Source organism: Lithobates pipiens, unplaced genomic scaffold, assembly GCF_037356315.1.
Source record: "Lithobates pipiens isolate NorthernLeopardFrog02 unplaced genomic scaffold, aLitPip1_a1.2 Scaffold_18, whole genome shotgun sequence".
Taxonomy (NCBI): Eukaryota; Metazoa; Chordata; class Amphibia; order Anura; family Ranidae; genus Lithobates; species Lithobates pipiens.
In genome coordinates this window covers 98,581,744-98,608,777 of record NW_027507758.1, presented here as the reverse complement: position 1 = coordinate 98,608,777, position 27,034 = coordinate 98,581,744, and the positions used below count along the sequence as shown (strand labels likewise).

Genomic DNA, 27,034 nt, shown 5'->3' with positions numbered 1-27,034 from the left:
TTGCAAAAGTCTGACAGACTTTAGAAATGGAACATGTTTCAAATTTTTCCGACAGAACTCTGCCGGACCCAGAAATCCGCTCGTGTGTGTGCTAGTCTGACGGACTAAAACCGACGCTAGGGCAGCTATTGGCTACTGGCTATGAACTTCCTTATTCTAGTCCAGTCATACGTCATCACGTTCGAATCCGTCAGACTTTGGTGTGATTGTGTGTGGCCAAGTCCGTTCATTCGGAAAGTCCGTCAGAACTCTGTCAGAACTCCGTCAAAACTCCATCGAAAGTCTGCCAGACTTAAGTCCTGTCGTGTGTATGCGGCATTAGTTTCTGTCAGTAAATTTAGTAAATAAGTAAGTTTTCTCCTTCACTGTTGTGGCTGCACTGATGGCCACTGATAGGCTGCACTGATGGGCACTGATGAGGCTGCACTTATGGGCACTGATTAGGTGGCACTAATGAGGGGGCACTAATATGCCAACAAAAGTAGCAATGTAGCGCTAACGAAAAACACTATTGATATGAGAAAGTGCAAAAAGTGTTATATGTTGAAAAGAAGACCCTGTATCAACAAACGGGGTATCACTCAAATTGGTAAAACATAATGAGTGTCCATAAGAATACTATGTAATCTGAAAAATAAACAAATAGTTCAGTCCCAAACTCCTATGTGTCAATCACAGATGTAATAGTTCATACTATAGAGGAATGAGGAGACATCCAATAGGCATCCGAAGGCAATAACATCAGGCAGATAAATAAAGAATGGGTACTCTTACCAGAGTCTGTGGACCTGCATGTGGATAACACCAGGTCAACCAAGCATGAACAGGTGAGTCCTCGATCTCACAGGAACAATGGAAGGGTCCTCGATCTCTCTGGGACAATCCAGCCGATCGCAGTTGATCCTTCAGTTGGGAGTAGACGCACCACGGTATCCTCAGGGAGCCCGACCTTCTCTCAATGAAGTCCAAAGATTGGGGAGCAACCGCCAAGCAATGGGTTTTTGATGAATGTAGAAGAGGCTCATGGGGTGGGTCATATATAAAACAAAAAAGGACAGCAGCCTCCCATAGTGTAGTTCAAAAAAGCATTTATGCTGTTTATTGGCATAAAATCAACATACACAAAATGTAAAAAAATTGTAAAATAAAAAGTGATCACAATGTTTAAATGCAATATAGGGAAAATAGAAACCAGCCCTACACATTTCGTCCCAAGGGACTTCTACTGGGGCATCTAACTGTTCCCCCTATATTGCTCATATATATATAAGTAACTGTAGAAAGCCAAGTACCCATCCTTGATCGCAATCAACCATTGGTAGTAAAACGTTCCTGGATAGGAGGGAAAACGACTCATGGTTAACATTAATCACACCCCCCTTCTGAGAGCCAATCGCTTCCCAACCATGAAACTCACCCTCCAATACCCAGAGATCCAGGAAGTAGAAGAAATGGGGTTGTGCTGTGAACCATGTCAAAAATGCCCACGAAAACGGGAAAAAAGCCAGCAAAAATAGCTCTTTCAGATATTCTATAATATTCATTGGCCAATCCCTAACTATGTTACTGACCAGTATGGCCCAAACAGGGACAATCCCGGATGAGCATGACCAACATAAAGGAGCAGCAAGATGACACAAGCCTCCAAAATGAGGCTTGGTCATCGCATCACGCCCAAAAATTACGCCAGAGGTGCACGCGCGTGCGCCACCCACCCCACTGTGCCTGGAAATGGTGTCAGAGGCCATACAGAACTAACGGAAGAGGCGCACACACATGCACAACACCGCAATGGGCGCAGCGAACGCGCGCCAACAATCTGGCAAGCACACATCAAAAAGTACAAGGCTCAGGACCACCAAACCGCAGCCACAAGCGCACACGTCTCCCTAGTAAAGGGCAGCGGGTGCGCGCCCACCAACCCAAGGAACAACTGGCACAAAAAACTCCCATCCAGCAAAAAAAAAAAAAGGGGAGAAAAATAAAACGTAGTCGGGCCACCACATCATAAGTGTCATCACAGAGATGGGCATATACCGGGCCACCAATAATGCCCAAAACTGGACACCCTAAAGGACAAATCATAGAATGCCCCTCATGCGCATATGCACTCGTGCACCAACACTATAAGGAACAGGGGTGCATATCGCCCCTATACCTTCAATCCAATTGGGTGGGGGATAACTGCCAGACGCTTGCCGTGAGGCGCCGCATATGGTTAGTGTCCCTCTCCACCATGTGATGGATCTGAGAGCATCCTGACTTTCAACAAAATACATGCAAAGAAAGCCTCACTGAATATAAAACAATGTAAACAAAAATACATAGTAATCCCATATAGTAAACCTCTGCAGTCAAATAACGCCTCTCAGTGTATATTAATCACCCTACTCAGCATAAAGACAAATAACTACAATATCAACTAGCTTATATAGAAGACTAAAGAAAAAATGACCCCCAAACTTAGGCTTTATTTATAAAAGAGTTGATGTCCCACTCAATGTTCAAACCGAATGGAGAGTAGGTTTTAAGATGATAAATCCATTGGGTTTCAAGGCGAGAAACCCCCTGAAGGCGAGATTCACCTCTCCAATGAGGAACAAATTTGTCAATAATGACAAACTGTGTTCCTGTAGGGTCTCGATCATGGTGTTCCAGATAATGCCGAGGAACACTATGATTAGTCTTACCACCTTTTATGTTGGTCAGATGCTCATTGACCCGGCTAGAAAATGTTCTAATAGTGTGTCCTATATATTGTTTATTGCAAGGACAGGTCAACATGTAAACAACAAACGCGTTGTGTAACTGTAGATGAAAACGTCTCACTTTTAGGCTTACCACAAACATTGTGCAAGCAGACATTACATCTGCGACAAGGATAATATCCCTTGCACTGCTGGAAGAAAGGAGTGTATTTGGGTGGATCAATAACATTTGGTGCTATTTGATCCTGAATTGAATGAGCCCCTCTGAAAATAACACCAGCATTAGTAGGGATGGTGGAGCTTAAAAATCTATCGCTACGTAACACACCCCAATGTTTTTGAATAATGCTTTTAATCTGTCTAGATAGAACCGAATATGTTGTAAAAAATGACCACCTAAATCTATCATCCTGACCCTTCATGGGGGCAGGCAGTAGCAATGTGTTTCTGTCTAATTTGGAGACCCTCTCTATCTCATCATCCAAAGTGGCAGCCTGAAAGCCTTTCTCCAGGAACCCATCTCTCAAAACAGCTGACTGAGTATAAAAATCGTCTGATAGGTGGCACTGACAGGCAGCACTGATGATCACTGATAGGCGGCACTGATGGGCAGCACTGGTGGGCACTGATGAGGTGACACTTATGGGCACTGATTAGGTGGCACTGATGAGGGAGCATTAATATGATGGGCACTGATAGGCGGCACTGATTATCACTGATAGGTGACACTGATGGGCGGCACTGGTGGGCACTGCTAGGCGGCATTGGTGGACACTGATGGATGGCACTGATGGGCATGGATGGGCAGCACTGGTAAGCAGGCACTGAAAGGCAGTGACTGGCATCACTAATGGTCACTGATTGGTGTCACTGATGAGCACTGATTGGTGTCACTGCTGGGCACCGATTGGTGGCACTGGGGGGCTTTACTGTAATTAGGGCACTGATGATCAGTGCCCTGATTACATGTCCAGGTGTTCGCTGCGAGGAGATGCCGCTGATCGGCTCTCCTCGCCACACACTCTGTCAGTGTGAGGCGAGGAGAGCCAATTTACGGCACTTCCACATTTACATGTGACCAGCTGTGATTGGTCACATGGTTAAAGAGCCGTGTGAGCGGCTCTTTACAGAGATCGGGGTGTTGCTAGGACACGGCGCGGCAGCGGCCGCGGCACTGTGTGCCCCCTCAGGTGTTGCTGTCCTGGGCGCCGTCATACAACGTCAACCCAGAATGAGAGCAGACCCGTCCCTCTGTCATTTGACGGTGGGCTGGCGGCAAGCAGTTCAAATGGAACTTAAAGGAGATGCAAAAACCTTCTGTGTGTAGCAGCCTCCCCAGCACTACCAAATTACTTTTCTCCAGCGATGTCCATGTGTGTCTTAGCCGTCCGGAACTTTCCTCCTGGTTTGCTGAGACACAGCAGCGGTGCCATTGGCTCCACTGATTGGCTGTCAATAAAAGTCAGTCAGAGGACACAGGAAGCTGTGACTCGGCTCAGATGCCTCCATAGCAAGCTGCTGGCTGTGGGGGCACTCAATAGGAGGGAGGGGCCAGGAGCAGCGAAGAGGGACCCGAGAAGTGGAGGATCCGGGCTGCTCTGTGCAAAACCAACTGCACAGAGGAGGTAAGTATAACATGTTTTTTATTTTTTTTAAAAGGAGACTTTACAATCACTTTAAATGTATCTGAGAACCACAATCTGAAAATGCTATCAAATTATTTTTTAATATTCAAAGCCAACTCCTCCATCTATACGAGTCTCTATGTTTTTATTTTGTTGGGAGATCACTTTGAAAAACACCCCCTAGTATTTCTAGCTGCAGCCATCTTGCAGATGATTAATGTAACATTTACTTCCTGAAATCCATTTGCCCTTAGTTCCGGAATGTAGGCAGGAGGGTGTGCTTAGCAGAGAATGCCCCTTTCCCCTCAAACAAAGTGAGTACACCCTTCACATGTTTTTAAATATTTTATTCTATCTTTTCATGAGACAACACTGAAGAAATTACACTTTGCTACAATGTAAAGTAGTGAGTGTACAGCTTGTATAACAGTGTAAAATAACTCAATACACAGCCATTAATGTCTAAACCGCTGGCAACAAAAGTGAAAATGTCCCAATTGCGCCCAATTAGGCATTTTCCCTCCCAGTGTCATGTGACTCGTTAGTGTTACAAGGTCTCAGGTGTGAATGGGGAGCAGGTCTGTTAAATTTGGTGTTATCAATCTCAATCTCATACTGGTCACTGGAAGTTCAACATGACACCTCATGGCAAAGAACTCTCTGAGGATATGAAAAAAAGAATTGTTGCACTACATAAACATGGCCTAGGCTATAAGAAGATTGCAAAGACCCGGAAACTGAGCTTCAGCACGGTGGCCAAGAGCATACAGCGGTTTAACAGGCCAGGTTCCACTCAGAACAGACCTCGCCATGGTTGACCAAAGAAGTTGAGTGCACGTGCTCAGCGTCATATCCAGAGGTTGTCTTTGGGAAATAGATGTATGAGTCACATGAAAAGATAGAATACAATATTTACAAAAATGTGAGGGGTATACTCACCTTTGTGAGATATTGTATATCCACACAATCTCATTTCTATTCCTCTTAAGCCTAGAGCTACCCTCCCCTTCTCCTGTGCCCTTTGGAATGCCCACTCTGTTTGTAACAAACTCACCACCGTCCATGACCTATTTATCACTAACTCCCTGAACCTACTTGCAATTACTGAGACCTATCTGACCTTCCTTCTCCTGCTTCTCTCTACTATGGTGGCCTCCTGTGGACTCACTCTCCCAGGCCTAGTGGACGGAAAGGAGGTGGTGTTGGAATCCTCCTATGCCCTCAAAGCACTTTTCATGTTCTTCATCCACCCCCCTCTCTGTCCCTCTCTTCATTTGAAGCTCACTGTATTCATTTATTTTCTCCAGTTTAATTGAGAATTGCTGTGATCTATTGGCCCCCTGGACCGATATCAAACTTTCTTGACTAGTTCTCTGCCTGGCTACCCTACTTTCTCTCCTCTGAAATTCCAACAATCATTCTTGGGGACTTCAGCATCCCTGTTAATCTTAACACTCCTGCTACTTCTAAGCTGCTGAGCCTAGCCTCCTCTTTTGATCTAAAACAATGGACAAGTGCTTCCACTCACTCTGTTGGCAACTGCCTTGACCTCATCTTCTCCTACCTATACACTCCACACAACCTCTCCAATATTCCTTTGCCTCTATCTGATCACCACCTTATTAGTTTCACTCTCTCCTTGTCTGCCTCCTCCTTGCCTTCCAACTACCAAACTATTACCTGTAGAAACCTTCGCCATCTTAACCCTTCTCTTATTTTCTCTGCTACAGATTGTCTCTACGACAAAACCTCATCCTTGTCCTGCCCCAACTTGGCTACTTCTGTCTACAACAGTTCACTGTCATCCACCCTGGATACCTTCGCCCCCCTCACTACGCACAGAATCAGGCCCCAGCCGCTGCAATCCTGGCAGACAGACAATACCAGAAGCCTCAAAAAACGTAGCCGTGCTCTTGAGCGTCTGTGGCGTAAAACTAAGTCACAGCAAGATTTCAGCCAATATAAATCTGCCCTCCAAAAATACCATTCCTGCCTGTACGCTGCCAAACAGACCTACTTTATCACTCTCATTAACACCCTCTCACGCAGTCCCCATCAACTCTTTTATACTTTTACCACTCTACTTCGTCCTCCATTACACCCACCCACTAACTTACTCACTGCACCGGAGGTTGCTTATCACTTCAAAAATAAGATTGAGACGATTCGTCTCGAGATCTCCGCTCTACAGACATCTCCCTCACCTTACACTCCTTGTCCTCCTGCACAATCAATACTTTCCTCTTTTGATCCAGCTACTATAGAAGAAGTCATTAAACTTTATTCTAATGCCCACCTAACCTCCTGCCCCCTGGACCCTGTTCCTTCTCAAATACTACGGTCACCATCTGACTCAATCCTACACTCCTTAACTCATATCTTCAACCTCTCACTCTCTACTGGCATCTTCCCCAACCCTCTAAAACATGCACTAGTCACTCCCATACCAAAAAAGGCCTCAGATCCCACCAATCTTAACAACTTAAGACCCATCTCTTTACTCCCTTTTGACTCCAAACTCTTTGAACGTTTAGTCTACAACCGACTGAGCAACCACCTCATTGAAAATTTCGCCCACAGCACTAGACAGAAACGGCCCTCCTAAAACTCACTAACGACTTACTAACAGCCAAAACCAACGGTCATTATTCCATACTCTTACTCCTGGACCTTTCTGCTGCCTTTGATACAGTTGACCACCCCCTCCTCCTCATAAAAAATTCAAAACCAATTTTGTTGGTTTGAATCTTACCTTATCTCATCGCACCTTCAGTGTCACCTACAACTCCACTTCCTCTTCTCCAACTCCCCTTTCCGTTAGGGCCCCCCAAGGTTCTGTCCTCGGACCTCTACTATTCTCGATCTACACTCCCTCCCTGGGTCAGCTGATAGCCTCCCATGGCTTTCACTACCATTTATATGCTGATGACACCCAAATCTATCTCTCTGCCCCTCAGCTCACCCCATTAATCTCCTCACGCATCACTGATCTACTAACAGACATATCAGCCTGGATGTCACACCACTTCCTCAAACTTAATCTATCTAAAACTGAGCTCTTAATATTTCCTCCCCCACGTGCCCCTTCGCCTGACTTCTCTGTCAAGATCAATGGCACATCTATCAGTCCGTCTCCACATGCCAGGGTGCTAGGGGTAACCTTAGACTCCGAACTGTCCTTTCAGGCCCACATACAAGCCCTGTCCAAATCATGCTGCCTTAGCCTCCGCAACATTTCAAGAATACTCCCCTTTTTAACTAATGACACCACCAAGCTTCTTATTCACTCCCTGGTCATCTCTAGCCTCGACTACTGCAACTCCTTCCTCGTTGGATTACCTTTACATAGACTATCCCCCCTTCAGTCCATAATGAATGCCGCTGCCAGACTCATCCACCTTACCAGCCATTCAGTGTCCTTCACCCCTCTCTGCCAATCCCTGCACTGGCTTCCACTCACCCAACAAATACAATTCAGAGTACTAACAATAATTTACAAAGCCATCCATAACTCTGCCCCTAGTTACATCACTAACCTAGTCCCAAAATACCAACCAAGCCGCTCTCTTCGGTCATCCCAAGACCTCCTGCTCTCTAGCTCCCTTGTCACCTCCTCCCATGCTCGCCTCCAGGATTTCTCCAGAGCTTCTCCCATCCTTTGGAACTCCCTACCCCAATCTGTCCGACTGTCCCCTAATCTATCCATCTTTAGACGATCCCTGAAAACTCTTCTCTTCAAAGAAGCCTATCCTGCTTCTAACTAACACTGTTTTACTTCCTCCATCAGCTCATACCCCCACAGCTATTGCCTTTTGTATCAATTGCCCCTTCCTTTTTAGATTGTAAGCTCTAATGAGCAGGGCCCTCTGGTTCCTCTTGTACCAAATTGTAATGTAACTGTAATGTCTGCCCTCATTTTGTAAAGCGCTGAGCAAACTGTTGGCGCTATATAAAAACCTGTATTATAATAATAATAATAATAATAATAAATAATAATATATACATTGCCTTGAAAAAGTATTCATACCCCTTCAGATTTTCCACATTTTGTCATGTTACAACCAAAAAATGTAAATGTATTTAATGGGATTTTTTTGTGATAGACCAACACAAAGTGACACATAATTGTGAAGTGGAAGAAAAATTATAAATGGTTTTCAATTTTTTTTACAAATAATAATAAATCTGAAAAGTGTGGCATTAATTTGTATTCAGCCCCCCTGAGTCAATCCTTTGTAGAACTACCTTTCGCTGCAATTACAGCTGCAAGTCTTTTTGGGTATGTCTCTACCAGCTTTGCTTACATCTAGAAAGTGAAATTTTCACCCATTCTTCTTTGCAAAACAGCTCAAGCTCTGTCAGATTGGATGGAGAGTGTCTGTGAACAGCAATTTTCAAGTCTTGCCACAGATTCTCAATTGGATTTAGGTCCGGACTTTGACTGGGCCATTCTAACACATGTATATGCTTTGATCTAAAAGATTCCATTGTAGCTCTGGCTGTATGTTTAGGCTGTTGTCCTGCTGGAAGGTGAACCTCCACCCCAGTCTCAAGTCTTTTGTAGACAAGTTTTTTTCTAAGATTGCCTTGTATTTGGCTCCATCCAACTTCCCATCAACTCTGACCAGTTTCCCTTTCCCTGCTGAAGAATAGCATCCCCACAACATGATGCTGCCATCATCATGTTTCACGGATGGTGTGTTCAGGGTGATGTGCAGTGTTAGTTTTCTGCCACACATAGTGTTTTGCTTTTAGGCCAAAAAGTAAAATTTTGGTCTCATCTGACCAAAGCACCTTCTTCCACATGTTTCCTGCGTCCCCCACATGGCTTCTCACAAACTGCAATCAGGACTTTTTATGGCTTTCTTTCAAAAATTGCTTTTTTCTTTTCACACTTCTATAAAGGCCAGATTTGTGGAGTGCATGACTAATAGTTGTCCTGTGGACTGATTCTCCCATCTGAGCTGTGGATCTCTGCAGCTCCTCCAGAGTTGCCATGGGCCTCTTGGCTGCTTCTCTGATTAATGCTCCCCTTGCCCGGCCTGTGAGTTTAGGTGGATGGCCATGTCTTGGTAGGTTTGCAATTGTGCCATACTCTTTCCTTTGTCAGATGATGGATTGAACAGTGCTCTATGAAATGTTCAATGCTTGAGATATTTTTTTATAACCTAACCCTGCTTTAAACTTCTCCACAACTTTATCCTTGACCTGTCTGGTGTGTTCCTTGGCCTTCATAATGATCTTTGTTCACTAAGATTCTCTAACAATCCTCTGAGGGCTTCTCAGAACAGTTGTATCTATACTGAGATTAAATTACACACAGGGGGACTATTAATGTCCATGACTTCTGAAGGCAATTAGTTACACTAGATTTTAGTTAGGGGTATCAGAGTAAAGGGAGCTGAATACAAATGCACCTCACACGTTTCAGATATTTATCTGTAAAAAAATTTGAACAGCATTTATCCTTTTCCTTCCACTTCACAATTATGTGCCACTTTGTGTTGGTCTATCAAATAAAATCCCAATAAAATACATTTACGTTTTTGGTTATAACATGACAAAATGTGGAAAATGTCAAGGGGTATGAATACTTTTTTAAAGGCACTGTATGTATATATTTATATTATATATACTGTACCTAGAATAACTACCTAGATTTGCTTAAAAACAAAAAAACAAAAACAAAATCGACATGCTAAAGTTACAGCATTACACAAATTTCACAAAGCGTGGTTAACACGTAGGAGTTTACAGGGTAGAGCTGGGACCTCCCTATTGTGGTCGGCACATGCCACTTCCTCTTTCACTAACATTTTATGAAGATATTTATATCGTGTACTGATCACACTCCTACGAAAGGTGGTTCACCTAGTACACACATAACCACAAACAAAGCAGGGGTTTCTGACATAATTTAAAACTTGTTTTTCCTTTACTAACAACTTCCTTTGTTATATTCGTTACTAAAGCTGGGTTCACACCTAAAGTTTTTTTTTTTCATTCAAAGGATTGAAAAAAAAAAAAATGACAGCTAGCTGCTGACCTGTACGGCTTTGGACCCTGCCTTGGTCTTGTTAATGTCAGGACTCTAGACCCCTGGATCCCAAAGGGAGAAGAACCTGTGGGAACCGGTCTAGCTACAGGGAGGAGTAAATCTTTTTTGTTTCCCTAGACCACGGGTGGGCGACTGCAGCCCTCCAGCTGTTGTGGAAATACAAGTTCCATCATGACTTTGTAAGTCCCTATTCAATATTCCCATCATGCCTCTGCCTCTGGGAGTCATGCTTGTAACTGTCATGCTTGAAGTCCCATAACAGCTGGAAGGCCACAGTTGCCCACCTCTGCCCTAGGCGTAAACAAGCAATTAACCCTTGCAGTGAAGGGACAGTTCCTCTTCAAGAGATCATTTTTTAGTTTGTGATAGTTGGGCTTTAAAGCCGAACTCAGGTGTAAATATTTTTTTAATTTTAAATGTCACGCAGGTGTTTAAAATGAACCAGCTCATCCTGCAGTGTTTGCCTTCATTTTAGAGCTATCCCCTGCAATACCTCTTTTTGGCCACAAGTTGTCCTCAGTCTTCAAGGGTGAACGGTGCCCAGTATCATTCAACCTAGAAGATAAAGGGAATACTGTGAGTACAGGGAATTATAGTCCTGCTCCTTGAGTGCAGTACCTTGAACTCATAGTATATTGATGCAGAGAGCAAGGCTGATGCCATCACTTCAGCACTGCTTTCTGCATCTTCTAGCACCACCAACTACCATAGGAAAACTAAGGAGGAAGAGGACTGAGTACATCATGTGACCATCCAGAAAACATCTGAAGAAGAGGAATACAAAAAACAAAACAAAACAAAAAAAACACTGCTAGTAGGGACATAAATGGGGAAAGGTGGAAACTTTGGAAGCTGGAAATCACTGTACCAGGCACTACTACTACAATGATCTTCATTAAGTGTCAGGCCCTGTGCTCAGTGTCTGCCATGCTGCCTATTGAACGCAGGAGGTCCTCGATTCCATATGTTCTCTATTCAGAGAATACCTTGCATTTTCTCAATGATTGCAATGTGTTCTCTGTATGGACGAGTTGGAGATAATAACATTAACGCCTGCCTCTCCACTTCATCCAATCAGAGAACACGTTGTATTCCTCCTGTGTTCTCAGAGTGCAGAAGCTAGTGGCAACCACTGTAGTAGCACTGCCTGGACCAATGTAACTATATAAAATTGTCCCTATCTAAACTGTATGATGGACATCAATCTGAACAGGAAGTAAGGCCGCGTACACACGCGGGGACTGTTCGGCCAACTTTGTCCGCTGAACAGTGTTTCGGCGGACAGTCCGCCCGTGTGTGGGCGTTCAGCGGACAGTTTCAGCGAACAGTCCGCTGAACAAGGTTTTTCGGAATTTCCGAAAAACTGTCCGCTGAAACCTTGTTTCAGCGAACAGTTCCCTCGTGTGTAGGCTTGTTCGACAAACTAAGTTCCGCGCATGCTCAGAAAGGCTTTACACGCCGAAAGTTATAATGGAGTGTATAGGACGTCGTATTTTTCGTCCCGTCGTACGTGCCGTTCACGTCATCGCGCACGGTTTTAGCAAACTGTTCGTACGTCGTGTGTGGCCATGTCCGTCCATGCTAATTTTGAGCGGACTGTTTGCCGAAACTGTTTGACGGACAAAGTTGGCCGAACAGTCCCCGCGTGTGTACGCGGCCTTAGAGAAAATTTCCTTAAAACAGAAAAAGACAGCAATTAAAAAAAAAATAATAATTGGATGGATTTTCTTTGCAAATGCATTTTCCTAACTTTGTAGTGAGTTTGTTCATAATTTACAATATTTCCTAATTTACGCCCACATTTACAGGGACACCGGAGGAAAAATTGGAAAGTGAGGAAATTTATACTCAGAGAAGATCCGGCATACCTGCACTACTATGATCCAGCTTCGGTAAGAGAACGTTTTACTGACTGGTTTATATTAGCTAATGAAGTGCTTAATATTAGTCTACAAATGCAATAGGTGTAGTCATTTCATATTATGAAACAAGGTCTATGGCTCACACTGTGGGTCACATCACCACCTAAATGAGCCAAATATACCCATATGAGTTGTGTTAAAAATTCACCAATTTGTCTCTCATCTAATTTTTTATATATATTAAAGATTACACATGTCCATTAAGCCTAAACATTTAGCACAATTCCCCTAAATGTGCTGAACTTGGCTCAATAGACACATACTATTTTAAATATTAAAAAAAATGATTATATCTTATTTATTTATTTTAATTATTTATTTATTTTAATTTATTTATTTTTTATTTAATTTATAGTTGTTATCGTTTAAATGATTGTACAGATAAACATGTAATACTGAATGCACGACCCTGTTTCCTTTTAGCCCTTGTACACACGGTCAGACATTCCGACGGAAAATGTCCGATCGGACCGTGTTGTCGGATAATCCGACTGTGTGTGGGCTCCATCGGACTGTTTCCATCGGAATATCCGATGGACCAAGTTTTAGAGCTGGGCTATAAAACTATCCGACAACATGATCCGATCGGACTTTGTCCGACTGTGTGTAGAGAATTCCGATCAGACAAAGTGCCACGCATGCTCAGATCAAATTCCTAGACCAAAGCTATTGGCTACTAGCCTGAACGTAGTCCCGTCATAACGAAATAACGTCATCACGTTACGTACGATCGAATTTTCCAACAGCTTTGTCCGACCGTGTGTATGCAACACAAGTTTCGGACAAAATCCGTCGGACAAATTCCGATGGATTTTGTTGTCGGAATTTCCGACCGTGTGTACAAGGGCTTACCCTGTGTGTGTGAATAAAAGTCTATACTGAGCCATACAGGGAAGAAATGGGTAACTCCTCTGAATCATTCTGCTGTTTCAGTTCTTGTACTCTGTACAAAAACAGGATTTTTTAGAAAAGCAGATGAAGTGACACTAAACAATATCCTTTTTTCCCAAAGATAATCCATACACATCCACTACTTAATGGTCCGGTAATCTATTTTATATGAAATTGTTTCTAAAGCCTCTTTCACATGGGATGGATCCGTGATGATCCACCCCGTGGACATCTGCTTGCTCAGCAGGGATCGCTCCGTCGATCCCCGCTGAGCAGGAAGATGACAGGTCTGTCTCTGCATGCTCTGCAGGGATGTACCTGTCAGAGCGCCGCTCTCCCCTATGGGAGATCGGATGACGATGAACTGCAGAGTCCGTCGTCACCCGATCCAATCCGCAGATGGATGGAAAAGTAGGTTTTTCCTCCATCACACTTTTTCGGATCAGAGCGGATTGGATGTCAGCGGACGTGTCACCGCTAACATCCGACGCTCCATAGAGGTCTATGGAGCATCCGTTCAGGTCCGCCTAAAAAACTGACAGGCAGACCTGAACGGATCTTCCATGTGAAAGAGGCCTTATTGTGTTTTTCTGTCTCCTTGTAATGTCCTTCATGAGCTCCTGAAGCCATTCCTTTTTCTGTTTCTTTGGGATTAGAAGTGCATATAAGTTACAGTCATGTGCACTGCTCTCTACATCCTGCAAATCCCATAGTCCATAGTCTATTGTCCATCATGGGAGCAAGCAAGAAAGGGTGGCTACATTCCTACTTACAGTGGGACCATTGAGAACGAATGTAGCCACCATCTAACAGAAAGTCAGAACACAACAGGCAAGATTTGGAGATGAGGAGATGGCTGGGAAAGTACTTTTTAAAGTTAAAGTGGTTGTAAAGTCACTAATCACAAATCATTTAATCCCCTCTGTTACAGAAAGATATACTGTGCAGTATCTATTTTTTTTTAAATGATGCAGTAAAATACCTTATTTCAGAGCGCCGCTGTGCACTCACGTGACCTCCTGGCGCTCTCCTTCTCCGATCTGAGGACTAGAGCGGGAGGGGCTGAGACTCCCTGCAGACATCAGCCGGGAGGAGAGGAGGAGAACGGCGAGAGGACATGTGAGCACATAGCGGTGCTCGGAAATAAGATATTTTGCTGCAAAATTTTTAAAACACAGATGCTGCACAGTATATCTTTTTGTAACAGAGGTGCTTCCAGGATTTGGGAATAATGATTTCACAGCCAAATCGGCGGGAGGGGAGGGGCGGGGAGGAGATGGCTCACACAAAGACTCTAGAGCTGACAGGTAAGGAGGGAGGGAAGGGGAGAGGAATAGACTGTGGGCTGATGGAGGCACATAAACTGACCATGGTATCATGGATCAGTAACCATGATTACCGTGGTCAGCACACTAAGGGGAACACATGAACAGGATCAACCAAGCACAAGCACTATGATGTATATCCTGCTTTAAAGGAACAGGCACAATTTTTTTAGGGTTACAACCACTTTAAGAATACCTGCTTGAATAGAATCTAACCACTTCCCGCCTGCTGGCTATCATATGACGTCCTGGAATTTGAGTGTAGATATCAGGATGATGGGTGCAGCTGCAGGCATCATTCAGATATCTTTTTTTTTCTGCAGCGATTCCCTGCAACGTAAAAACAATCATAGAGGCACTTAATTGTTTTTACAGGCGGTGGGAGGGGATGTCCCCCCTCTTCTGCTTCTACTGGCTTGCCCGTGTGATCAGCAAGCTAGGGAGCAAATCGGCTGGCGGCGACCGTTTACTATAGAGAGTAACATGGACCAGATGGTCCCCGGCAAAAACATATAACCTTCAGAGGCCGTTATGACGTAACCTCTGGCCTTGGCAGATGTAAACACTGCCGTGTTTTTACCTGGAAAGGCTAAGATCTTTTTTTTTTATTTTTTATCTCAGGATTTCTAGGCTAGAGGAGACATGTGGGGTCTTATAGACCCCACAACTCTCCGTAAAGAGGACCTGTCATGCCCTATTCCTATTACAGGGGATGTTTACATTCCTTGTAATAGGAATAAAAGTGATCAAAAAAAATTCCAAGGGAAAGTGTAAAAATATATATATTTTTTTTCCAATACATTTTTATTACATTTTCACATTAACAGAGTTAAAATAAAAGGGTCACTGATAACATATTCATACATTACAGTGTAACATAAATGATATACTACAACATACAATCAAAAGATAGGCAGTGAATATCAGTGCTGCGTATTCAAACGAACCCGACAAGAACAATCACATTTTGGGTAGTAAGGTCATCTAAGGTACTAAGGCCTTAGATATATTAGGTGTTGTGTAAAAAAGTGGGGATTCAAAGGAGATGTGAGGATGAACCAGTACAGGTCTTCCTAGTGCCCGCTCACCCCAAAAGGGATCTAACTGTGAACTGGAGGGGACTCTTAGCAGTCCCATAGCGTGGCAAACAGGTGTGGTTCACCAAAAGTTATTTAGTTACCGTAGAATCCCCTGTATATTTGGATTCCTCTTCGATGTGTGGACTGGTTGGACCATCCAGCATGTTGCACCATGTAGGAACAGTAGTAAAGTATGTTATCTTGATTAACGCATAGACATAATGCGAAATCTAGCAGTAATCTAGAAGTAATCTAAAGTTTGGGTAGAAGGGGAAAAGGTAAGGGGGATAGGAGTGACAGAGTTTTCATGCATCTTGGTTGACTACTCTTTGGTTTTCCCTTGCTGAGGAAGAAGGTGCGTTTTGGGGGTTGTTAGCCATCATGGAGTCTCTGTAATTGATCCAGCAAGCCCAGGTGTTTCTGAATTTAGTGTGATTTTCTTTAGCTTGGTGAATGAGCCTTTCCATATCTGATGTTTTTTCCACTCGGCAAAGCCATTCAGAAATAGTGGGAGGGTTTACACTTCTCCAATGCAGAGGTATGCATTGGGTGGCAGCATTAATGAGAAGTAAAGTAAGGGATTTACAGTATGCTGACATAGGGAGGGATGTGTGGTGGATTAGATATTGTGCTGGGGTGAAGTCTGGGGTGTAGGAAATGATTTGAACAATTAGGTCATGCACTTCTTTCCAGAATGATTGTATTATATGGAAGAGGGAGCCTAGAGCGGAGTAGCATTGCCAGCAAAGTGTGTGTGGGGGGGGGGGCGCTCAGGAAGAATTTCTGAATCTTGTCGGGTGTTTGTTACCATCTGGAGCAAAGTTTGTATCTATTTTCTTGTGCAGAAATATTGATGGATCCCTTATGTGTGTGCTCGTATATGCATTCCCAATCGTCATTGGACAGTTATGCTGATAGTTCTGTTTCCCACAAGCAGTGTGTAAAAATAAAAAATTTTAAACACGTCCCCATGCAGAAGCAATGGCATATTTAAATGGCATTCAAACCACATATGTGAGGTATTGCTGCGAACGTTAGAGCAAGAGCAATAATTCTAATGCTAGACCTCCTTTGTATCTCTAAACTGGTAACCTGTAAAAAAAAATAAAGCGTCGCCTATGGAGATTTTTAAGTACTGAAGCCACTCCACGAACATGCGCAATTTTAAGGCCTAATGTACTCAGGACTTTTACAACCTCTCCTGAACGATTTAGCTTGACAGCAAAAAATGTCAGTTTTGCCGCATTTAGCTGCATTTGCATTTAAATAGTCAAAAAGCGTCTGTAAACGAAACACAGCTAAATGTGAGTTAGCGTGTTTACACGTGTTTAAAAACTGTTACAGGCATTTGGTGTTTCAAGTGCCTCTGAACATCCATCCAGAACACATTTTTTTACTTTCCAAAAAATGCTTCTAAACTCAACTGCATAGAAACTACTATAAAGTACCCTGTGTACATGTACTGATAAGATAACATGGGGAGATTTCAGGGGCCGCTGAAAAAAAAACGCCCGAATGCTCCTAAACATCTGTTTATCAGCAGCATGAAGCCTAAAGCGTGACATGTTAGGTATCTATTTATTCGGCGTAGCATCATCTGTCACATTATACAAAAAAATCAGGCTAACTTTAGTGTTTTGTATTTCTTAATTCATGAAACTGTTTTTTCCCACGAAAAAAACGCGTTTGGAAAATTGCTGCACAAATACCATGTGACATAAAAAGTTGCAACAGCTGCCATTATATTCCCTAGTGTCTCTGCTAAAAAAAAACCATAAACAATGTTTGGCGATTCTGAGTAATTTTCTTTAAGTTTAACCTTGTAATCGTATAAAAAATTATCCACGGTCTGCAACTACTGATTGTAATTCAGAATCATGAAATATTGCTGTGGTATTTCATATTTACCCAAGAAAAAAATTGTACTATTTGTTTTACTTAAAAATATGACTTTTTTTTAAATATCATAGGATGTTGCCTCCATGATCAAGAGGTACCACCAGAAGAAAATTGACTATTGACCAAATTGACTATATAGGAGAAGCTCCCATTACTCAGTTTATTGATTATATTGTCTTCTTTGCATTAACAGGGGGATAATGAAGCTTTAGGATCTATTCACTTGAGGGGCTGTGTAGTGACCGCAGTAGAGGGTTTGACTGATGGTAAGTCGCTCACTAAATTTAATATGGCAGTTTTAATTCTTTATAATGAATCGATGCACAGATGTTTCTAACACACAGGAGCTGAAAAGGTTATCACAGGTTTCTATGACTCTCTAGGTTATTTGTCCATGGGACCACTGTCACCAGCACAGGCCTTGGAGAATCCAAAAATTTGACAGTTGCTACTGGAACAAAAAAAGGAGGGAAATTTCCCAATCCAGACACCTACAGTATTCTGGGGACAAATGTCCATCCTTACTTGGGAGAGATTTCCCCTCATTTCCTGTTCCGTCTTTGGGACAGGAAGTGAAAGGTTTATATTTAAAGTGGAAGTCCAGTCAGAAGCTAACTAACTCTAAACCTAAACATAGAATATAGCTGCACATAAAGTTAAGCTAAAATAATGTAATAATATATGACAATAAATTACACCAAAAATCACCATAATAAATATAAAATCATACTCATTAATGAACATGTGATTAAATAAATGTGTAATAATAAAAATAAGCTGATTCCTTCCATGGATGTCTGGCGGTTGATTTGAACAGATTTAATACTACAGGCCCTGTATCATTTACCCTCTGGTAAGCACATATGTTGTATGGTGGAGGTTCACAAGCACTGGTGTTTGTTTGCACAGAAGAATTTGATTAAGTCACCATTTTCACTTCATTCACTGGACTTTTGATAGAATTACTTTATTATTTTTATTTTAGGATTTATTATTGTTATCATGTATTACACATTTATTTAATCACATGTTCATTCATGAGTATGATTTTATATTTATTATGGTGATTTTTTGGTGTAATTTATTGTCATATATTATTACATTATTTTAGCTTAACTTTATGCGCAGCTACATTCTATGTTTTGCTTATGGTGTTTGTAGATATCTTACAAATTCGAGCTGCATCTATATGTTTATTTTATTTGATTTATTTATTTAGTTTTTAGCGCGGTATCTACCCCCTTTTTTTTAACTCTAAACCTACTCTTTGCTACATTCTAAGCCTATCTATCTAGCCCTGTAAAGAAAAAAATGCTGTACTTATCTGTTCTGAAGCCATTCCAGTCGGGTCTCCAGTGGCAGATGCTGTGTGCGGGGGAGGCCCAACAATGGGTAGGAAATGAGTGGGAAGTGACGTCACCCATAGAGTTACTATGGGGCTTCTGCTGTCGGCTGCCTCTCCTGCACCTCCACACACTAAAGCCCCCGCTGACCGCTCAACGTGGGACCAGACCAGAGCGGCTGCAGAACAGGTAAGTACAGGGATTTTTGCTTTACAGGGCTAGATAGATTAGGCTTAGAATGTGGCAGAGAGTAGGTTCATGCCCCGTACACACGATCGGACATTCCGACAACAAAATCCATAGATTTTTTCAGACGGATGTTGGCTCAAACTTGTCTTGCATACACAGTGTCACACAAAGTTGACACGGTGACGTACAACACGTACGACGAGCCGAGAAAAATGAAGTTCAATAACCTCTTCTGCTTGATTCTGAGCATGCGTGGAACTTTGTGCGTCTGAATTGTGTACACACGATCGGAATTTCCGACAACGGATTTTGTTGTCAGAAAATTTGAGATCCAGATCTCATATTTTGTCTGTTGGAAATTCCGATGGAAAATCTCCCATTGAACATTTTCCATCGGAAAATCCGACCGTGTGTACGGGGCATTAGAGTTAGTTAGTAGACTTGTGCGCGGTGGAAAATTTAGTTTAGTCTTCATTCGTAAAATACATAATTTTGCTCTGTTATATTCCTTACGATATTATTCGTTTTCGTATAATTCCTTATTTCTGTAGAGTATAGATATATTCATTATAATGAATCGATGCGTTTTAATGTTTAATTGATTTGTTTTTGAATAATTTGTTATTTTTATATATATATATATATATATATATATATATATATATATATATATATATATATATATATATATATATATATTTGTGGCAATGAATTGTAATGAAAGTCGTTTGTTTATTAAATCCTTTAACACACACACACACACACACACACAATGACAATCTCTCTTCTGCTGCTTTTCAAAACTCATCTCCTCTGATCAAATGCAATACAACACCATTCTCAGGAATACATATTTCCAGTGCTTGTGCTGTATCACTGCTGCTGGTACCAGGAGGAACCTGATGTTTCGTTAGACCTTTAACTAATTAACGAATCATGCTGACTTAATTCTTTTCATTATAATTTCTTTCGTATTAGTTGAAATTCGTTATTTTTTTCTTCGGACATTCAGATGCATCTGAGTGTCCGAAAGATGCAAAATACGGCCAAATTCTGATTCGTTACGAAACGAATTGCACATATGTATTAGTTCTGACTGCAATTTCACTTTAACTGCTTGCCGACCATTTACTGTATATACAGTTGTGCTCATAAGTTTATATACCCTGGCAGAATTAATGATTTCTCGGCCACTTTTCAGAGAATTTAAATGATAACACAAAAACATTTCTTTCACTCATGGTTAGTGTTTGGTTGAAGCCATTTATTATCAATCAACTGTGTTTACTCTTTTAAAATCATAATGGCAACATAAACTACCCAAATTACCCTGATCAAAAGTTTACATACCCTGGTGATTTTGGCCGGATAACATGCACACAAGTTGACACAAAGGGGTTTGAATGGCTATTAAAGGTAACCATCCTCACCTGTGATCTGTTTGCTTGTAATTACCGTGTGTGTATAAAAGGTCAATGAGTTTCTGGACTCATTACAGTCCCTTGCATCTTTCATCCAGTGCTGTACTGATGTTTCTGGATTCTGAGTCATGGGGAAAGCAAAAGAATTGTCAAAGGATCTGCGGGAAATGGTAGTTGAACTGTAAAAAACAGGAAAGGAATATAAAAAGATAACAGAGGAATTGAGAATGCCAATCAGCAGTGTTCAAACTCAGCCCCCCCGTCACGTTCACCTGTCAGTACCTCCCGCCAAACACAATCCATTCAACTGAATGGAACCATGCCACAACTGCATCCTTACCACCTGTCAAACTGCCCCAAAACCGCATATGCAGTATGGTACAGATTTGTAGGGTTTAAAAGAGGCAGTGAGTAGGTGGTATAATTCCCCCTCACTGCCTGTCAAATGCCCTGTGGAAAGAGATCCTCCTTTGATCACTCTTCCAAGGGCACCACAAGTGAAAATGAGCAAATGAACTTGATGTGAATTCTATCTTATACTGCATTATTAAAGTGCCATCCACCATCTTGTTTATTCTTTCAAAGCACCTTCTGCTATTGGGAAAAATGGAAGCAGAGGAAGTGACATCACAAACATTTATTGACACACACACACACACACACACACAGACCTATACCCACACAGGTGGAACTGGATGGACTAGACAAATAGGGAAGGTATTTGGTAGACTAAGAGAGACAGGTTCAGGTGTGTGACATGAAGACAAATTTATAAAAACACATGAAAAAGTTCTTAACCACTTCAGCCCCAGAATTTACCCCCTTCCTGAACGGGCCATTTTTTACGATACGTCGCTGCGTCGCTTTAACTGACAATTGCACAGTCGTGCAATGCTGTACCCAAACAAAATTTACGTCCTTTTTTCCCCCACAAATAGAGCTTTCTTTTGGTGGTATTTTGGTGGCATTGATCACCTCTGCAGTTTTTATTTTTTGCTCTATAAACAGAAAAAGACAGACTATTTTGAAAAAAAAAATGATTTTATTATTTTTTTATTATAATACCCTAAAAAAATAATAGCCATTTATTACTGTATAAATGTCACTTGCAGGGAAGGGGTTAACACTAGGGGGTGATCAAGGGGTTAAATGTGTGTCCTAGGGAGTGATTCTAACTGTGGGGGGATGGGACTGCCTGGGGGAGAAGATTGATTGTTGTTCCTAAGCAGTAGGAACAACAGATCTTTCTCCTTACCCTTGACAGAATGGAGATCTGTCTGTTTACACGGACAGATCTCCATTCTCTCTTTCTCAGGAGCAATCACGGGTAGCCAACGGCCATCATACTCCTTAAAGCGCCTGCCATACAGCTGCAGGAGTGCCATTCTGCCGCCGTCAATCGACGGCAGGTGGTCGGCAAGCGGTTAAATTCCAAAAATAATCTCAAAATAGCTCAAAGATCCTTAACTCGTGGCATCCATTTCAAAATGAGCGGGAAGGGACTCTGTATGAAATACAAGGAGAAGAGAAGCAGCGCCATTTAAGTGTAGCAATAAGATCACATGATTTATTTTCACAAAATTGGCAACTTACAAAAAGCAGTAGAATATGCACCACACCACTATGTAGCTCCGGTCAGATCCTGCTGGGTGCAGATCCCCAAGACGCTTATCCTGTGCTGTGCTGGTGGCTCCCAGCACTTCCTGGTCGGAGTTGGCAATTTTGTAAAAATAAATTATGAGATCTAATTGCTACACTTAGATGGCGCTGATTCACTTTTCTTTGTGGAACTGGATGGATTGGTGTCTTTATTCAACCTTACCAACTATGTAACTATGAAATATGCAAGGTATGACGAGGAGAAGCTACATTGATCAGCATCTCAATGACCTCCATTCCAGTCCAGTCCTATGTCCAGAGAGCAAAGTTTCCATTGCATGAAGCATATAATATCCATAGCTTCTGATCTATTCGAGTTAGAACAGAGCAGTCATAAAGCTTCCCCAGTCCTGCTGATGATCCGCCCATCACATAGGACACACATACACTTTGAATGCATCGTTTTTTGTTTTTTTTGCCCAATCTATTTTCTTCTTTCTTACCTGTAAGAAACACTTTGCTCTTTATAAAATAATATTTCATTTTCTTTCCTAGCAAAAAAACAAGAAGCCGATGGAAACCTTTTTGAAATCATCACAGCCTCTGAGATACATTACTACCTGCAGGCTGCATCAGCAGAAGAGCGCAAAGAGTGGATTAAAGCTATTCAAGCCGTCTCCAAAATTGGAAAATAGATTTAGACATCAATGCAGAGTCACACGTTTGCTGTAAACAATCTATCCGGGTTATAAAGCAGTGATGTATTTTATCATTACCATTGCTACTAAGCCTTGAGCTGGGGGTAGAGTACTCAACTAGAAAATCTGTAGCTATTTACGTTGAGGAGATTTTGATGTCTCATAACTTATTAAAGCGGATCTTCAATCCATCAATCAACATTGGCTATTTTGAATCCTTACCCTGCTAGCATTAGTAAATAGATAGGAAAGGTATATTATATTTCCTTGTTTTAAACTTTTTTTCAAAATGTCTTCAGTTACTTCCTGGTTTCCTGCCTAGGCAAATAATGTCATACATTCCAGAAGTCTTCCGAAGGTGAAGGAGGGCTTTTCTCAGCTTAGCTCAGGCATGCAGGTAGGAGGGTATGCTTAACCACTTGCTTACTGGGCACTTAAGCCCCCCCCCCCGCCCCTCCTGCCCAGACCAATTTTCAGCTTTCAGCGCTGTCACGTTTTGAATGACAATTGCACAATCAAACAACACTTTACCCAAATTACATTTTTATAATTTTTTTTTTCACACAAAATAGAGCTTTATTTTGGTGGTATTTAATCACAACTGGAGTTTTTATTTTTTGCTAAACAAACCAAAAAATATGGAAATTTAAAAATAAAAAATAAAAAAAAATCATATTTCATAGTTTGTTATAAAATTTTGCAAACAGGTAATTTTTCTCCTTCATTGATATGCGCTGATGGGGCGGCACTGGTGGGCATTGATAGGCTTCACTGATGGGCACAGATAAGGGGGCACTGATAGGTACAGTTAAGGCGGTACTGATGGGCACAGATAAGGCAGCACTGATGGGTGGCACTGATAGGTGGCACTGATGAGCACTGATAGGTGTTACCGATAGGCGCTGGTAGGTGACACTGATGGGCAGCACTGTTGATGAGGCACTGATTGGTGACACTGATAGGTGGCACTGTGTGCACTGATGGGTGGCACTGTGGGCACTGGTAGGTAGCGCTGGTGGGCACTGGTAGGCGGTACTGTTGTGCACTGGTAGGGACCGATTGGGACCGATGTCCCTCTTTCAGCAGCTGGGGATCAGAGGAGAAAAAATAGGCGATTACCAGCTCAGTTTACATCATATGATCAGCTGTCATTGGTTAACAGCTGATCATGTGGTAAGGGGTCGGGATCGATCCCATACTCTGATCTGTGATCAGCTGAGACTCATAGACTCGCTAATCACAGAGCATGCTCTGCAGGGGGCGTGCAGGCTGCTCGAGCATGGGAGGACTTCTATTGACGCCCTCCCAGCAAAGTAGGTCCGGGCTGTAGCCGTCATTTGGCTATAGCGTGGATCTGAAGAAGTTAACTAAGAAAACTCCTTCTTCACTCCTGAAGACTCCTGAAATGTAGGGCATCATTTTCCTAGACATGGAAACCAGGAAGTAGCTAAAGGAAATGTAAAAAAAAAAGTTTAAAACAAGTAAATATGATAGGCCTTCCCATCTATTTACTAATTCTAGCAGCATTAGGATTAAAAATAGCCAAATTTGATTAAGACAGTGAAGCTCTGCTTACGCTCTGGGGAAAATTCTCTTGCAAAGTACCACTTTGAACGGTTTGTTTGCCTTTAGTAAATTGACTCATGTGCCTTGATCTTGATGACGTCCTCTATTCTATGTACAGGCAACACAGAGACAGCAAATCAGGAAAAATCTCCCCAATGGGTTTACAGACAGAAAACAGTCTGAAAGAAATTCTGACTCTTAACCCTATTAAAAACAACAAAATAAATGAACTGTAGTTGAACTTTCAAGTAGATTTTAAAAAAAATGGGAACTTCAAAGATTGTTTAAGACCTACCATAGACAGAATGAACGTATTTCTTATAACTACAGTGTTGACAAGGGGATCCCTCGCTTCGAGCCATGGTGTTCTCCCGGTGGGGGCGTGGAGGAGCCATCCCTGCCAGCAGAACACAGTGATTATGATAATAGTTACATTGATAATCGCATGTAAAATCTGGCAGGAATGTTTGAACATCTATGGCCAGCCTAAGACTACAAGAAGTGTGAGGTTATCGCCGGACAAAGGTCTGTAATTACAGATCTGACCTGCAGTTCCAACTCCTGGTGAATAGTGATGAGCTATGTCAAGCACAGTTAGCTTATCATTAATGGTGAATGCTTGTATTGTAATGTGACTAAAGCCTCGTACACATGATTGGAGTTTCCAATGGGAAATGTTCGATGACAGGCTGTTGGCAGTAAATACAACTGTGTGTATGCTCCATCGGACAATTGTCTGACTTTCCGCCGACAAATGTTGGATAGCAGGTTTTCAGATTTTCCGCGGACAAATGGACAAATATGTGTTGTCGGATTTTCCGAGCATGTGTACACAAGTCTGTCAGACAAAAGTCCAAAGTACAAACACGGATGCTCGGAAGCAAGGACGAGCCAGAAGCGGTCGGTCTTGTAAACTAGTGTTCGTAATGGAGAATTAACATTCGTGGCGTGGCAAATCATGAAATCTCGAAATACAGCGCACATTCTCTTCTTCTTTAATGGTAAAATAATGAAGCTGGTGATACTGATGGAGTTATTGCTAATTTTCAAAGGCTTTTTTTTTTCTAGTGATATCAAGAATAATATTATTATGTTTTTTTATTTTTTTATTTGGGCAAGTTACCACAACACCAGTATCCCGTAGTTTTTAAGATCAAAGATAAAACTATGTTGGTGTCCCTTGTTAATTTTACATTGTATTTTTTTTTAAATGTAACTGCCTACTCCCAAACTGTCATTTGAAGTAAAACACATAGCCAAGTATTATTTTACACATTTTTTTTTATTGTGCATTAAAAAAAGAAAACAAATAACATTATACATGCTATCTGCCAATAGAACTTAATCAAAAAGTGCATTCTATACATCCAAAAATATAGAAAATATATCATATCAAATCATTATTCAACCCAAAAAATAATGTCAAAGCAATAACTCCATGGCCAATAATAAATAACACGTTATCTCCAGTGATTCTGCAACATGGCTGGTTGACGAACGGCCATTCAGAAACAAACTGAAAGGACAAAATGAAAAGCGCTAAATGAAAAGCACGAAATGAAAAGTGCAAAATGTCAATACTCATCAAACTTCAGGAGCCAAAAAGGTGTCGCTAAAGAGCTGAAAAACAACATAGTACGTCACTACGTTTGTAATTGTTGGCCAACAATTGTGTTGCCGTGTGTATGCCAACGCCCTTCGGACAAAAGTTTACGGTTTTGTTGGCCAACAATCCAATTGTGTGTACGAGGCTTAAGAAAAACAATGAAATACAATCATTCTTTAGGGGAACAAATGTATTTCTTTGGTTGGACTCCAGTCCACCAGGCAGTGTAACCATTTTTTTTTTTTTTTACAAGGAAGCTATTGGAGGTAGGGATCTTTGAATGTTACTACATAGAGGGGCCACAATTAAATAGGTTATTTATGTTCTTCTAGAAATGGATATTATTTTTTATATATGTGAATAATTTTATGACGCTAGAGTGGCAACAAGTCTACAAAATGCTGAGCAGAAACAAGCTTACTTGCGGCCATTGTATTGCTCTCATTCAGCTCTAGAACAACTCATTGGTCAAGCACTAAATCCTTCTATCACAAATAGTTAAAAAAAAAAAAAAAAAAAAAAACTTCAATAGCAAACTCACTTGTCACAGTCCACATCACAACCTATTCATTTAACAAAAATTACTTTTATCTATATGTAACAAATAGATACAGTATATCAAATAGGAGATGGTCATACTGACGAATGGCATCCAAATTTGGTCTAACCATCTGTAGTTACTATAATTTCTGAATTTTGCACTAATAAATAATAAAACAATTTGTAAATTACTCATGTGCCTTTTAAAGTCTATGACATCAAATGTCAATGTCTGCAACAGTATGGGTTTTCATAATTCTAATATAGATGATGTGCAGTTACTTGCAGAAGTTAATCATCAGTATAGGATGAGGTGCGTGATCCATACTGAAAGAAACACAAAGTAAGGGTCATGGGGGATGCGGGAAAATAAAGCTGCTCTGTGCATTCTAAGTATGTCTTGGCTGGCTGGTAATAAGGCCCCTTTCACCCCGTGAGCGAGAACAGCGTCGGTGGTAAACTGGCGCACCACTTTACCGTCGATTTAGTGGCAGTATTCGGTTTTATCTCCTTGCTAGCGGCCGAGAAAGGGTTAAAACCACAGCAAAGCGCTGCTGCACTGCGC

General features: G+C 41.7%; 1 protein-coding gene across 1 annotated transcript in view; it reads left to right on the top strand.

Annotated features, from left to right (window-relative positions):
* The window catches only part of PLEK (pleckstrin), a 64,809-nt gene extending 38,149 nt beyond the window's left edge, over positions 1–26,660 (top strand). The window contains exons 7-9 of the mRNA XM_077485940.1: positions 12,200–12,283; positions 17,701–17,773; positions 22,615–26,660. Coding sequence (XP_077342066.1) covers positions 12,200–12,283; positions 17,701–17,773; positions 22,615–22,754 — 297 coding nt within the window. The 3' untranslated portion in view covers positions 22,755–26,660. The remainder of the gene's footprint in view (positions 1–12,199; positions 12,284–17,700; positions 17,774–22,614) is intronic.
* Positions 26,661–27,034: the final 374 nt, after the last annotated feature.